Source organism: Macrobrachium rosenbergii, chromosome 8 (genome assembly GCF_040412425.1).
Source record: "Macrobrachium rosenbergii isolate ZJJX-2024 chromosome 8, ASM4041242v1, whole genome shotgun sequence".
NCBI lineage: Eukaryota > Metazoa > Arthropoda > Malacostraca > Decapoda > Palaemonidae > Macrobrachium > Macrobrachium rosenbergii.
This window is the reverse complement of record NC_089748.1, coordinates 56,403,943-56,421,097: the sequence shown is the minus strand read 5'-3', so window position 1 is coordinate 56,421,097 and position 17,155 is coordinate 56,403,943. Positions and strand designations below refer to the sequence as shown.

Below are 17,155 nucleotides of genomic sequence, written 5' to 3'. Positions count from 1 at the left end.
CATTTTAGGTATTTTCGAGTAGTTGCTCCCATTTTTCCGTCCGAAATGTGCATAATCTTAATTTTCATCTTATTTGTATGGAAATAAAAAGACCTAAAACTATCCGGTACTCGTAAGTTAGTAAAAATATTTTTAGTTGAGTATCTTTTGTTTTAAAAAATATTCTAAAATTTCTTAGTTCTGTTATGATGAATACAAGTAGGAATAAACTAGGAATAAACTCTTAACTTAGTTTAGGTTAGTCCTTTTAGGACCATCTACGTAATCTGCTTTTTACTTCTTTACTGCAATAAAGTTCAAGCTCGAACTTCTCTTCCATTGCGAAGGTTGACATGTGCAAGCCTTGCAACGTGTCCAGCCCTGCGTTCTCGTGACGTGATCTGACGAGAGAAGTTGGAGAATCCCTCGTTATTCAATTTAGAATCGAGGAGACATTTTATTAGAATCTCGATATTGCTTTTTCTTGAATTCACTCTTGCTTGTAGACATTTAAAAGGAGGCGTTTCTCGAGTAATGTTTCTCCCCAAGGCAAGAATTGCTGTTTTATGGTGCGTTCACGGTCGTTCTCTTTTTTTTTTTTATTGGTTCATAAAAGGTCAATTTGTTCAAGTAGTTTGTTGGCGTTTTGGTGAGACTCTTATTTATTTTTTTTTTTAATGTTGCCTCCTCTGCCAAAGATGTAAAAGCATTTTTCCTTCAGATCTGTAGTGTGAGAATTATTTTTATATCACAGCAAATTGCGGTCTGTTTTGTTTAAGTACTCTATTTTTCTTTAAAGTTCAGTTTTCATGCTGGAGTGCAGTTGTGTGATATGAGAGTATAATGTCGTAATTTATTATTATTATTATTATTATTAAATGGCCAAGCTTTTAAATTGATGCTTAGCTGTGATAAAGTAAGTAATAATAACTTACATTTGGAAAAGTAATTTATATATATATATATATATATATATATATATATATATATGTATGTATATATATATATATATATATATATATATATATATATATATATATATATATATTATAATGTATACGTATATCTTACATTTGCTGTGGAAATCAGTAAGTCTGGGATTACGCAGCTCGGTGAGTGACTTGTTTCTTTCCTCCTTCTGCCAAACTTTGGAATTCTCTTCCTACGTGGTTAAGCTTTACTCGTATTCGATTTTTCTCTCTTATCTCCTTCGGAAACTAGGCTAGAAAAGGGCATTAGGATGTTCTTTCCAGCGCGTCTCATGCATATCTAACAAAGGACTGTTTAGACGCACCAGGTCGAGTGGACCAGTATTTCCCATACAGCTGATTACACACAGACACTATATATAGGCCTATATATATGTGTGTGTGTATTATACACACATATACACGTATATATACTGTATATATGTATGTGCATATATATATATGTATGTATGTATATATATACACATTATATATATACATATATACAGTATATGTATGTATGTATTTATTTGTGTTGTGTATACAGACATAGATGTGGAGATATGTAATGTAAAATACTGTACCTACGTGGCAAGTCATATCTGATTGCAACCGTGCGCGTTTCAGACGAGAGACACAGGGAAACTCAGCCAGTGCATCCCTTTCGAAAAGAGCACCATCATAGCTAAATAAAGAGCCGCTTCAGACAAAAGAGCAGGGCTTGTTTATTAAGAGCTGCGGTCGGTCTCCAGAAGACGTCGCCACCGACGACGAGGTTCTCTGGTCAACAGAGGGCTTCTCTCATTCAGCTGGACGCGCATTCCGGGGGTAATCAGGCGGATAATGTTACTTCGTTGATTCTTTTATACGAGCAATTTCGGGGATGAAATGATGGTTTAGGTTAGGTTTATAATCCCGGAGGAATTCTTTTTATTTTTTTTTTTTTGTCAATTCGTTTTTTTATTGTTTTTTTAATTTTAACATAAATTTACACACACACACACACACACACACACACACACACACACACACACACACACATATATATATATATATATATATATATATATATATATATATATATATATATATATATATAATGTGTGTGTGTGTTTGTTTTTTTATGTGCATGCATGCGTATGAAACAGCTGATACTACAAAAGATTTTTATGTATTCATCCCTGTTACAGCACCTTCGAGGTTAATGTAACAAGTAGCTTGATGTTTTCTTGAGACGCGCGCGCGTGCGCGTGCGTGTGTGTGTGTGAGTGTGTGTGTGTATATATATATATTTATTTATTTGTTTATTTATTTATTTATTTATTACAACCCGTAAGGCTGTGGTAACCTCATCGTCCACCTAGTAGCCTATAAGGCGTAGTCAGGCAAAATGAGAGTGGCTTTCTGGGCTGAAAATAGCCTGTTAACTTCGAATTCCTTATTCTCTAGGGATAACTTTAACAAGAAGGGGATTATCTATGTTAAGCACACTTACCCTGACCAGGAACTGATCTCACGCCTTTTAGGGTTGGCAAGTTCGAGACAGTGACTTCATGAACTCAGCCATCAAGAAATATTTAAGAAGTGATTTCGACTGTTCAATATATTTCCGTTGAGTTCTAGCTGCCTACTTAAACTCGAAATTGACCCATCTCCACCGCTGATACCTTAGTATTAAGAGTGTAACAAGCGGTTATGCGTGTTTGATAGTTTATCACATATATAATTTCCATTAGGTTTAGTGAAATTATCACTTACGTATAATTTCCATGAGTTTAGTGAAATTATCACTTATGTATAATTTCCATTATGTTTAGTAAAATTATCACTTATGTATAATTTCCATTAGGTTTAGTAGAATTATCACTTATGTATAATTTCCATTAGGTTGAAATAACATTATTTCCATTGTTTTAGTGAAATTATCATTTATGTATAATTTCCATCAGGTTTATATATTTCCATTAAAATTATCACAGTTTTCCATTAGGTATAATTTCATTATAATTTCCATTGGTTGAGTTGAAAATTATCACTTATATATAATTCCATTATTAATGGAATTTCACATTATAATTTCCATTAGGTTGAGTGAAATTATCACTTATATATAATTTCCATTAGGTTGAGTGAAATTATCACTTATATGTAATTTCCATTAGGTTTAGTGGAATCCATATTAAAAGGGTATTTGTGGCTCAGTTTTGAAATTATGATAATGACATGTGTAAAAATTGTGATAAATTTACCAACACCCCTAGACTGCGGCAAACACCTGTTACAGAGTTATTCTGGTGGAAATGAGTTGACGCTGAACTGGACAAACATTCAAGAACCAATTACCTTACTAAAATGAAGACTGCAGTATCTGCAAAAATACAAAACTGAAAAGAATGGTGAGACTCTCTTGCACTTTTTACAGTTTTGCAGATACTGCAAATGGGACCCCCTAAATGCTCGTGAAGCATTGAAGAATCATTCTGAAACTGTAGTAACTTGTGTGCGTGGTGTTTCACAGGCCCAAATGAGTGGCATATCTCAGTTTCGGAATTTTTGCAGGTACTGCAGTTTTCCATTTTAAAGCAGCATATTCATATATTTCTTCTTAAGTCACTACTTATTCACTCACTATTACCAGTCTTAAAAGGTGTTGGTTCGAACCCCCGTCAGGTCAAGTTCTCATATAATATATAAATACTTTTGGATGTAAATTATCATCAAGTACTTTGACTGTCAGCTGTCTGGCGTCACATTATATGTAAATGCACATGTTTATATATGTTTATATATGTGTACATATCTCGTTTTTCTTTGGAGCTACTCCCAGTTATGGGGAGAGAGGTATGTTTATACGATTGTTTAAGAAAAAGCTTGTATTTCGATAGTTTAGGACTTGAGTTACTCCAAGGAAGATTTCTAAAAAGAGAATCTCTTTAACGAAAAGCCTTTTGTTGTCGGAAATGTCAAGTTCACATTCTAGGAAAATATTTTATTGCGTGACAGTCGTCCAGTCATCTCCCGCGCGATTACAAATACACCCAGTTGTCCCGCTGTCTGTCCTTATTTCGAAATGCAGACGCACTAAAATTTATACCAATAAACGCGCAAAGCACACTTGATCTTCAAAAAGCCTGACTTTTGACCGAGATAAAACTGTCAAGTGTAAACAAATATAGCGGGGCGACCGACCGTAAATGTCACATAAAGTCGAGCCGTAAACGCGCTCGAGGTATTATGCGCCGCTCCTGCATCATGTCTGCGGCTGGGAAGACACCTCCCAGCTGCCGTTTCACAATCCTTGCGTGTCCCGACCCACTGACCCTGTGCCTAGCCTGAACTTGGTAAAGGATGAGATCGTTGTTGTGATAGGACGTGAAATAAGGTCAGCGTTTTTCCTTTCTTGCCCCAGTTTATGTGTTGTAGAGGATTAATGGTTTTCTTTCACGAGATGTAGAAACAGATCGTTAACTGCCCAGGTTTTGTGGTGTGGAATTACAATTTTATAGTTTGTTTGGGTCATGGATGTTATTTTCGTTCATTTTAATTTTGCTTTTGCTAAATTAGATAATGCGCTTAGTGTCAGGCTTGTAAACATTAATTTAAAATCAGTCGTCAAAAAGACTGCATAACTCCCAAAAATATTATATTCAAATTGAAATATTTTTTTTTTTAACTTTTTATGTTACATTAATTTTCCCATTTTTCGAGGTCATTTTGATATTAAAAGAGGCAGGGGAAAAATGATTAATCAACGTTTTATTCAGAGGTTGCTTTTGAAGACTAGAATGCTTCCCACAAAGATTAGAATTACTGGGTTTAATTCGATTCCAACATTACAGTTATGGATGAAAATCTTTGTAAAATTGTAGATTTCGGAAGATAATTATCTGGAATATCAAAACTGTTAATAAAAATTTAAAATCCCTAAATATGATTGCAATTATTTACTGTAAAATTATTTTTGAGTGCCAGTCTGTTGCTTATTAATCAGCTCTTGCCTAAAATTTTGTGGTTTCAGTCGTTTCAGTCAAGTTGGTCACCAACCGCCTCTTTCTTCTCACGTGAAATATCGGACATTGAAGCAGTTTGCCTCACTAGTCTGTAAGTTTTCATACGTATGCTCTTTTTATTGTATTTTATATACCTCTTTTCATTGTATTTTATATACTATTTTTCCATTTTAGCTTTTTTTAATACGTCAAAATGCCAGATCTCCCCCCCCCCAAACCCTAGAAAAAAAACATGAAATCGACAATGCATTACTTAGTCGTGAAAAGATACCAGCGTTACATTTTATCACCTTATGAAAACCTCACCATTAGCCAGCCCTAGGAGAGCTGTTAATCAGCTCAGTGGTCTGGTAAAACTAAGGTATACTTAACTTTTCGGCACCTGGAGTAGGTGAAACGTACTCGGTTTTATTGAAATAAAAAATAAGTAATTCGTTGGTAATCAGAAGTCTGTGAAAAACTGAAAAATAGAAAACTGTGGCTAGAAAAAATGTTGACATTATCTTGCTATATGTGATGAAGTTATCGTGCGTTTGACTGGCGATCTTGGGTCTTGTCAAATCGAGATTTTGGCGCGAAATCGAATCGTGTCGTTTGAAATTTCAAAAAAACTTTTATTGACTGATTTCAAAAGTTACCAGTCGACATCTTAGATATTATTTATATTAGGATTTGCAGTACGAATAAATTACGAAATAAATAAGGATCAAGTAAATTCTATCTTTATTTGCTACTTCATTAATTGTTAATTCTGTCTGACATCCATGGTTTTATTATAAATTTTTTAGGGGGTGTTGGATTTCTTCGTATCTAGACCGCAGTATTTATGTATTTTGACCTTTAGAGTTTTACGAGATGTTTGCTCATGCATGTTGATGTGAGGGGTTTCGTACGAGAGGCGTTATAACGAGGATCAGATGATCTGCGATTCATTACTATTATTATTATTACTATTATCATTATTATTATTACGTAAAGTCTGTGATAAGGATCTGCCCCACTTTTCAGGTGGGATTGGTTTGTTCTTGTTGCAGTTTCCTCTCTCAGTCGGTCTGAAGACTTATGCTAGTTTCTCTCTCTCTCTCTCTCTCTCTCTCTCTCTCTCTCTCTCTCTCTCTCTCTCTCTCTCTCTCTGTATCTCATATGTATAGTAGTATATATATATACATATATTATATATATATATATATATATATATATATATATATATATATATATATATATATATATTATATGATATATACAGTATATATATATATATATATATATATATATATATATATTATATATACATACATATATATATATATATATATATATATATATATTTATATATATCTTTTATACACATATACACATATGTATATACATATATATGTGTGTTTGTTTGTGTCTTTGTGTGTGTGTGCGTGCATGCGTGTGCGTGTGTGTATGTGCTTGCGTGTGTTTGTTTCTTTGTGTGTGTGTATTTATCTCTCGTCATGATGTTTATATTCTCTGCTTGCTGCTGCAACTGGATCCCGCCATGCAAGAGGTCCGATAATTGTGGTTCCCTTTGATATTTACTTTACCCCGGGCTTATAAATGATAATAAGAAGCATGAGATGTGGAACTTGGGGTTTGTTGCAGACGACTGGGCATTCAGAAATGACGTCTGCGGATAATTCTGCCAGTACTGTATGTGTATGTTTCCAATTTTCCATTCTTAAAGCAAATTAGAACGAAGACGTTATGTAAAGTTAATTAAAAGAAATTTCTATTTTCTTGTTTTATGGATAATTGCAAGGCAGTAAATATTGATGTAGCATGTAGAACGCAACCTTGCACGAGTTTGGACATTTGCAATCTTTTAACTGCAGAGAAATGTAGTAGACATGACAAGAAACAAGAAGAGACAATCATTGCAGTAAAACGAATACAACATATGAGAAACAGAGTTGAACGTGGCCTCATGAAAAGCGCTTTTATCCCCTCGAGCTTGTTGAACGCGACCTCCGATTTGTGTGAGAAGGGAGAAGTGGCCCTTATCTGTTCCTGAAGACATGTTTGACTTGGAACGAATAACTTGATTGATCGGATTACTTCACTTTGGCACGACCACGCATCGGAAGCTTATACGAGCTGCCTTGGAGGTCGGGAAGAGACTGATGTTGTTAGGAAGTCGATAAGAGGGGATGATAACCTCTGGAGGAGATGTTGAAGCCAAGCCAGAACGTCTTCTCAGTTGGCAGTTGCCTTGAGTCGCTCACTGAAATAGCTGCTCGTTTCTATCGGGAAGGTGAACGGTATGGTGACTGGGTTTGGATGGCACTCTGAATTGGCCTTTCAAGACCTCTGCGGCTATATCCTAAAATTCGAAAGTCAAAGGGTCGGGTCTAAGGCTAAAGTCAAAAAAGGAAATGAAACTAAAGAATAAAAACCTTGACCTCGTCACAGAAGGGAGATACACCTGTCCGTCATTTTTACACGTTTTGAATGAAAGACTGTTTTTGTTTTCTGGGAATAATGGAAAAAACATTACTGTATACGATTTTCGGCAGTTGAACAACGATTTGGCATAGGATATTGTTTTCTGGTATTTAACGAGACTGCCATAATTGCTGATTGAGATTGTGGTTTTGAGTCCACTTAATGATGTGGATGGTCAGATGTTCATTTAATGAACTGTGCAGATTGTCAGCTTTGTATTTAAGTAATGTTTGTTGTTGTCATGTCATGCAACAGGTTATCAAATTTGACAGAGTAAGATTCTGCAGCAACAGGGATTAGTGCCCTTAATACTTGCGTACTAAGAACTAGCGCTTACAGTAGCCGCAGACAGCGAGTCTAAAGTTTTCGTCGTTGTGCTCTGGCAAGCTAGGGATCAGCGATGCCTCCGATTCTCTAACGGTAGGTTGCTTGGGCACGTTAATGAAACTTTCAGACTCGTTGGACGCGGCAGCAATATACATATTCCTTCTTGTCACGTTGTAACATTAACCACTTGTTTCCATTTATCTTATCACGCGAAGAATGTCAACTTAAACCCCTGTGTAACGGGAACTCAAGTTTCAAAAACAGTTCGGAACAGCCTTCTCTCTGTCCGGCTAATTATCATTAAGTAACCCAGTGACGTCACTTGGAGGTGCAATTTAAGTAAATTGTTCGTTTATTTTTTCCACAACCGAAAAGGAACTGGAGTTTTCTATTATTTTTCTGTTGTCAGAACAACTTCCTATACTTCCAGCTTTCAGAAGAAAAGATTTTCTACGGGTACCCATCAGTTTTCTCTGAGTTATTATTATGAATTACCTAACAGCTTCACGAAAGGAACAATAATTATTTTGTGGTTTAAATCATTCAAAGTTGTTTTTATCAGCTCGTTAGGAGCTTCTTTCTCCTGTCATGTAGCCTATCTGATGCTTTGTGCTTGTCGGATTAGATTCATCTAGCAGCTTATTATCGACTTTTCATCATTACATTTTCTTATTGCATTCATATTAGTAAATCTTACAGTTTCCTCTGGCAAACAACATCCTTTTCGATTTCACTGCTTACTTCGTTGCCAAGCCATGCCAGAGACCTCCCGAGGCAGGCGCTTCTGCAGCAAGTCTGCAGTCTTTTCGGTCGAGAAGGGACCCGAGATTGGGTGGAGAGGGCGTTTGATGGATACGCACACACTCCATATCCTGACAGATTCAAGTACGAGGGCGAAGCCGGGGATGAGTGGCCTGGATAATGATATAAATGGCTGGACCCTCCTTGAACGCGGGATAAATGACAGGTAAGATTAGAGATTGGGTGTCGCCGGTCGTTGCATAAGTGGGTCCAAAAGGGGATTAAGGAAGAGAGGTGGATTCTTGGAAAGGTGACGCGGGACCAAAGAACTGGTCAAAGAAAGAACGAAAGAATTCAGGTGTTATAAGATGAGGTGAAATGAGAAGGTTTTATTTATGGAAAGAAAATTTGGATTAATTATGAACTTTTGTTTAGTAACTCATGTCCTTCAAAAGAAGGCATCGTGCTTACCTCATACAAAATGGGAAAACAAGCACGTTAAAAGAAAGAAGTAGTAAGGCATATTGTCATAAAAAACCGAGTTCAGTGTGTAGTGACAAAATGGCATCCAGATGAAGCAGAACTTTCCTGAATAAGATACAATATATAAATGAGAGAAATTATATACGAAAAATTGAATTTGAAAATAATCCAGCCTCATCTTTGGTCACCAAGATAAAAGTCCTCTATATTCGGATCTAGAGCTACTTTATTGGTTGTTTGAGGCTCACACGGCTTATGTAGACTTTTCTTCTTCCTTATTCCTGTCATCCGGACTTTCCACTTAGTTTGCTTCTCTTTCAAGGGCCATAAAACATATGCTAGAAAACCCACTTAGGTTTTTTCAGAAATGTTTTTCAATAGTTATCTAGGGTCTTTTCACCTCAACTTCGTGCAGTTTATCGTTTTTGTTTTATAGGTAGTAATTGTCCAAATAAGCCAAAATTACGCGATACTCTGCCTTTCTCAAATGGTAAAGTGCTGACGGCAGCAATTTTGGGCCACTCTCCATACATCTAGAGCTGTCCAAAAGTTAAGTATACCTTTCGTTTAACCAGACCACTGAGCTGATTAACAGCTCTCATAGGGAGGATTAGACTTATTTTACGTGGCTAAGAACCAATTGGTTACCCAGCAACGGGGCCTACAGTTTATTGTGGAATCCGAACCACATTATACCGTGAACTGAATTTCTATCACCAGAAATAAATTCCTCTAATTCTTCATTGGCCGGCCGGAGACTCGAACTCGATCCTAGCAGAGTGCTAGCCAAGAACTGTACCGACTCGTCCAACGAGGAACTTAGAGCTGTCCAAGGTTGCAGAAAAGTTCATCTTTATACACATAGGTAACTTGAACCTTTTCACTTGCTTCCTGATAGTCACTGTGCTTAAAGGTACTTGAGATGCCAAGTTTGATCTGACTAGTTAATCGAAGACAACCTTGACAATGGATATGAGTCTGGACTTGAGCAAATTGATTTTAGTGCTTGTTTTGATTTGGTGGACCATTAAGCTTTAATGTAAACTTGGGTGTAGGAGGCTATGTTCTTGACCTTATTGGCTGGTTTTTGAGTAATCTGAAATCAAGAGTTATCGTTGATGTTTTTAGCAAGTTCAGACTTATTTTGTCTGGCGTTCCACAGGGCAGTGCTGTTGGGCCTTTATTTTCAGTTTTTCCACTCGTAATGTGGTGGGCTTAGAAAATAAGACAGTAAAGCATAAAGCATGTTTATAATGCTTTTTTTTTGCAGTTATATCCCCACGCAAACGAGAAAATAATGAAGTTTCTGTTACCCAAAGCCAAGATCTGGAAAGGGTCAATAAGTGGATCATGATTCTGAAACTCCAGCAAAATTAAAAAGGCTTTATTCTTTAGTCTACCTTGCTAAGGACGCCCACTCTGAGATTTACTTTTCCGTAATTAGCAGGGCTTTTAATTATTCTATATATCTGATGAAAATTTGTTATATTTGACCTTAATTTTTCTTTGTCACAGCACTTAAAAATATGTTTCACTTTACGACCTGAAACCTACTGTATATTGTCCATAAAGCTTCTATCTACTGATGTGGTAGCATTAGTATTTCATTCCTCAAAACTTTTGTTTGACTCTTAGGTGAAAACTGTTATGCCGTCCCAATGTCCGTAGGTCTCCGGCCTCTTTATCTTAGAAAAGATCATAGTGCTGGTTTACATTTTCCCAACGCTGGCATTCATGATGCGGACCATGGTCGGAATGAATCCAACTTCCTAAGTTCTATTTCAATTTGGAAATTCTATTAGTGCCCTTTACCTGTATCCTACGACTTTCTGAAGGTGTCATTTGTTAAATATGTAGGTATTTCTTTTTTTACAATTTATATACATATCTGTGCATTTCTTTTACATATACAGTATTTTTCATAGCACTGAGCAGTTCCCTCTAACAAGGAATGGGTTCAGAACAAAAATGTGCAAAATAGTCGTTGTCGCAGTCATGCTTTGAGTTCAAAATTGTGGATGAACATTCGTGCTAAAAACTTCCACAGTATCAACTTTGATATGCACCCACACACATGGCTTCTCAGTATCTCGTCGAATCCTCTTACGCACATTGTGCTGTTCACCTCCATCTTACATGTATTATCGTCCCGCTTCCTAGATAATAATACTCTTCCTCCCCAAAATCTTATTCATGCCAGCCATCCAACACTGTCTACCTCCTCTGCTCCCCACTTCCAACACTTCTGAATTAAACAGTCTTTTCACCTGTCGATCGTTCCCCATTCTTTCCACATGACCAAACCATCTCAAAACACTCTGATCCATACCTTTAACTATGCCAACCATTTTACTACGTCTGCATTTTTTATTACCTGCCCCACCCCACAAACTACGTAAACTGATCATCTCAGCAGATTCCACATCTTTTCTTTTATTCACATTCAGCAACAACACATTGGCTTTCATTGGCAGTCCAAGTCCCTTCCTAGTCTCCTTTTACAAACCTTGCTACCTTACTTGATTCACCTTTTCTCGCATTCTACGAATCACCTACTTCCATTCTTCCATCATCCGTAATAACAAATATTACTCCATCCTCCTGGTTTCTAATTATTGTCATATTTATTGATTTATTAATCTGATGCGTCAACAGTTTTCTGAAACTTGAAAAATATAGAATATTAAGCTATCTTTCGTCAACTTCAGTCAACTCACCTTCAGCTTGTCGATCTCATCCTCGAGTTGAGAGTCGACTGAGATCATCTTCTTGAGGGCCTCCTCCACGAAGGTCATCCTGCTGTACAACGCCGAGTGATCCTTCTTCTGCATGAGGGCGTCGAATATCCTCCAGAGGGCGCGCGTGATCAGACGGTGCCCGTCGGACACGTGCATCGAGGGCACGGAGTCGTACCGCCTCACGTCGTTCCGCACGGAGCTGCCGTAACGTTTGCCTTCGTTTAGGACGGCACTGTTCCTGATGACGTCACTGCCAGGCAGTGGTCTGGGCAGGTTCTTTTGCGCGACGGCTGACGTCACGGCGCACACCATGGCTAGCGTTATCGCGCATGTGCAAAGACACTTCGTTGTTGCCCTCATGTTTAGTGATTAATGTCGATGGAAGTTCGTTATGAATTTTCTTTTTTTATATTATGCTTTTCCAAGTTACGCTGAGTTTGGATTAATTTCTGGAAATGGTCGAGTGAGTTGGCACAGTCCTGTAAGGAATAGAAAGAAAGATTATTAGGAAAACTGGTAAGCTTCTGAGTAATGGTGTTAATTTTCTGAAAGAAAACTATTGTGCCAACTTTGTCTGTCCGTCCGTCACTTTTTCTGTCTGCACTTTTCTGTCCGCCCTCAGGCCTTAAAATCTACTGAGGCTGAGGGCTGCAAATTGGTATGTTGATGATCCACCTCAATCATCAAACACTGCCGGTGCTCCCATGTAACCTCAGTATTTTCAGCCCTTATTAAGGTTAAAGTTAGCCATAATCGTGCATCTAGGCCATATAAGCCAGGCCACTACCGGGCCGTGGTTAAAAGTTTCATGGGCCGCGGCTCGCCACGGCATTATACCGAGACCACCGAAAGACAGGTCTATTTTCGGTGGCCTTGATTATACGATGTACAGAAAACTCGATTGCGCCTTAGAAACTTCGGCGCATTTTTTGCCTGTTTATAATGGAAAGAGCTCATTTTCCATCTGATTCCAGTGGACTGTGATATTCACTTGCATTTTCATAAAAAGGAGTTTTTGTAGCTTTTTTTTATAAATCATTCTAACTTAGGTACGACAGACATCTTGTTTAAATTTGCTTGTCATGCTTAGGGATGAGCGGACACTCGTATACCTTTAGTTGACACAGTTAAGTGGAAGCGTAAATTAATTAGAATAAATCTGAGAGTATTAAATTAACCAGTAATCCCACCCGGGGGGAAAGGATTACTATTAGGAAAAAATATAGATTTTTTATAAAATCCTTATAGGTACAACAACAAAGCTAGTAATAATAATAATAATAATAATAATAATAATAATAATAATAATAATAATAATAATAATAATAACATGAAATGTTTAGCTTTTTATAGCAAGAGCAATTATTGTGCAATTCTACTTGCTCTTGACATTTTAGGTAAAATTTGAGCCTATAAAAATGGAATGTAGTGTGATTAGGTTTGTGCCTGTAATTTTGTATGTGTGCTTTGGTGGCTTAATTGAAAACACCCAGAAATTTATTAATTTTTCTTATGTTTTATTTTCATGTGATGACAGGGCTTTCTAATACGATACACAGTGGCGCAACGTTGGGTTTAGTTACATGAATGCTAAATCTTCTGTGCCTTTGCAACTGAGAAGCGTTAAAGAACAGTTTATGTTTTTGACTCTATATCTGTTTCTCAGAACAATTTCTCGAAAGTCATGAGTTCACGTAACGTTTCCTTTGGTAATTCGTCTTTCTAATCGTGTGTTCAAGAATATGTCTAAGAGTATTGGAGACAATTTTTCATCCTGAAAATGCTAGAAGATCAAAGACTCTATAGTTGGAGTAAATAGGGAGAATGTACGAGCCCACCTTTCAGAAATACCTACCGTGAAGGTATCACTTTTTTTCATAAGAACCACCGTAGAATCACTAAGTCCAATCAGTGCAGGGTGCAGTGAATGAAAACAACTCCCGTTTCATATCCTTTGCCTGCTGACCTTGTATTGAGTAATTTCCTTTCACTAAGTCAACTCGGAGAGAGAGAGAGAGAGAGAAATGATGAGGAGGAGAAGCGTGTGGGTGAGATGCTATCACAGATTGTCAGTGAAAACAAGAATCGCGGCTTTAATTAGACTGGTTCATTCACTTGGCTCATTCTTACGAAGAAGAAGAAGAAGAACTGGTGTTATCAATTATGTTTCTGATAACATCGACCTCTTTTGGCAGTAAGCCAATTACTAAAATGCGCAGAACTGAGTGACCCACGGGGACCATTTTGGGATGGATTTGAAATTCTCTTGAGCTGCATACGTGACGGAGCGTCAGAGGGCATATTGTTTTATTCATGTTAATAAGTACAGTAATATTTATTGTTAAATTATTGCTGATTTTATCAGAAATCACATGCGGAACCTCTTGGCTCTTTTTATATGCCGGTTCGAGTCCAAAGACCTGAGGATTCTTACTTGTTTCTGACAGCTTCCTGGAGCGGCAAGTAGGTCACTGCGTGGGTGGAACTGACAGCCCTTGTACAAGTTCGATAGATATAATCGCGCGATGAGTATCACTTTCAACGCTCTTAATGGCTAAACAAAGAACAGAGCCAGCGTTCTGTTAATCACTCAGAGCCGGGTTATGATAGGGCGACAATCGCTTCTTTCCTGTTTCCGATTTAATGCTGTTTGGTTTTAGCTGCCTTTTTTATTGATTTTTTTTTTCTAGTTTTCCCTGTATCTGTGACATGTGTTGTTGCAATGTCTGTATGGATTTTCAAATAGTTCTTTTCATCGAATTTATTTTCTCAGTCCAAACTTTTTAGGGAGGTCTAAAATCCCCTATCCTCTCCCTGCGTGTGTGTGTGTGTGTGTGTGTGTAGGCATTTTGTGCTGTTTCAAGTTTCCTTTTGACAGAGTTGCTTAGAATAATTGCAGGTTGAAGCAGATAAAAAACACACACACACACACCCACAAGCTTCTGAACACTTTATCTCTTAGATTCGAATGTAAACGTAGAATGATAGAAGGAGTTAGTATTGGAAGCAGTAGAAATAGTAAAATAGTGGTACAAACATCATTTGCCACGGCATTTACAGAACAACCATTCTTGCATCTAAATAAAGTCAGATTTGTACGTGTTTAAACTAGCTAGTGTTCTTGTTGTGGCAACACCTACTTTTGCCAAAAATAGTTAGTCCCCTGTGTGGTGGTCTCTTTAATTAATTGCTCATTACTTATGACAGTTTTGTAATTAGAGTTGAACCCCCTTGACCTAAACTTTCTATTGAGATTATATATATATATATATATATATATATATATATATATATATATATATATATATATATATATATATATATATATATATATTTTATATATATATATATATAATATATATATATATATATATATATATATATATATATATATATATAATATGTATGTATGTATATATATATATATATGTACATATGTATATATATACATATACACATATACATACACACACACATATAATATATACATGTGTGTGTGTGTGTAGAAAACCATGTATTTCAAAACCGCTGAATATCTGAATTTAGTGCGGAAAGAGAAATGACCTTCAACACATAAGAAAATAACGTGAAACAGCTCTCCCAGAAAAAGATCGGAAGAGGATCAAATCAAATGAGGGAATCGAGAGGACGGAAAAGAATTTTGTGGAGCCAGCCAGAGGGCTCTGGGACCACGCGTTCCCCAAGTGTGCCGGATTATAATGGTTGACAGCTCCTCACCACCTACGGGAGGCGGCCGCTTCATCCGATTGTCGTATCGGGTGGGTGTTCCGTCTCGCCTTCGAGGGACGGAAAAGTGCCCCACGTAAATACTTCTTTTATATGTCGGATAGAATCGATATAATGCTCTGAAATATCGGTTCATTATTGTTATTGGGGTGTGGAGAGAGAGAGAGAGAAAGTGGGGTGGAGAGAGAGAAGAGAGGAGAGGCTAAGTCGATATTGTTTCTCCATTGATTTTCCAGTGTAATTTTGTACTTTTGTTCTAAACTGACAGATACGGTCGATTCTTGTGTGTAAGCGCTCTTAAATTTCGGATCGTATGGGGGTAGAGAGAGAGAGAGAGAGAGAGAGAGAGAGAGAGAGAGAGACGAGGCTAAGAAGATATTGTTTCTCGAGTGATTTTCCAGTTTTTTTATCTGTATTTTTGTACTAAACTGAAAGATACAGTCCATTCACGTTTGTGAGCGCTCTGAAATTTCGGATCGTGTGGAGAGAGAGAGAGAGAGAGAGAGAGAGAAAGGAGGCTAAGACGATATTGTTTCTCGAGGGCTTTTCCAGTTTTTATTTGAACTGAGCTGGCAAATACAGTTTGAATCACGTGTCATAAGCTGTTGTTGATTAGTTCTTACTTACATGTTTTTGAAACATATCCTTATACTCAGACTTTGCACGACATAATTACTTTGATATATATTACTAAGTCGGAAGAGAAGAGGTCTCTTATCATAGGCAGATTTTGTATTTTTATGCTTTATTCTTTTCAGGCGTTTTGCATGAAATTAATTATAGATTACAGGATGCATTGTCTCGACACCTATCATTCCTTTTTCTTTTAGTTCTAAAATATACTTTTTTTTCTTTTCTAGCTGTTCGAGTTTATTATCCTTTTGATGGCAAAAGGACAAAACGTACTTTGGCATAAGTATATAATCTGCAGATGTGACTAGCAATTATACCCAGTCGTAACTAAGCGTAGAGAACTGCACTTCATTTGCACTCAGTATACAGCTGCTTTTTGTTGCACCCCAGATACAGGTTATTTCACATGAAGGCTTAGTCATTTTTACTTGCGAATGACCTCATGTTTTTGAAGACCATGAATTCTTTGTGCTCCTGATAAAGCTTGATTTAATTCTTTTGCGAAAAGCGATATGAGTGTCTTTAAGTTATGTTATCAACTCTAGGTATTTTTTTAGGCTGTAAGAATAATCTGAATTACATGTTTTTAGTTTAATTCTTTTTGAATTATGATTTACTAATGATTTTTACGGAAAAGATAAGTTACCATATTTGGTATTCGGGTTTGGATGCATACCTGACAATCCACGGGAGAACTAGAATAGTATAATATATATATATATATATATATATATATATATATTTATATATATACATATACATACAGTATATGCATATTTATATAACGTATATATATATATATATATATATATATATATATATATATATAGATGCGGTATTTTCGAGAATTCTTGCGGGTGGTAAGAGAAACGGTTGTGTTATCCCATCTGATACTATTGTCAAGTTCATGTGCCTTTGTCGAGTCTTTGTGCTACATATGAAGATATATTAAGATGAATTTAGGCTTTTTGTGCACTTCTGTGAATTGCGGTAATTTTAGCACTTATATATATATATATATCCAGGTCTCTGGCTAGACATAATCTTTCTGTCACTTTTT

General features: G+C 36.6%; 1 protein-coding gene across 2 annotated transcripts in view; it reads right to left on the bottom strand.

The window, feature by feature from the left end:
* Nucleotides 1-17,155, bottom strand: part of LOC136840894 (low affinity immunoglobulin epsilon Fc receptor-like) — an 87,538-nt gene that overhangs the window by 45,410 nt on the left and 24,973 nt on the right. For both annotated transcript variants that reach the window (XM_067107852.1, XM_067107853.1), the window contains one exon: nucleotides 11,695-12,194. In XM_067107852.1, the coding sequence (XP_066963953.1) occupies nucleotides 11,695-12,075 (381 nt within the window). In that variant the 5' untranslated portion in view covers nucleotides 12,076-12,194. The remainder of the gene's footprint in view (nucleotides 1-11,694; nucleotides 12,195-17,155) is intronic.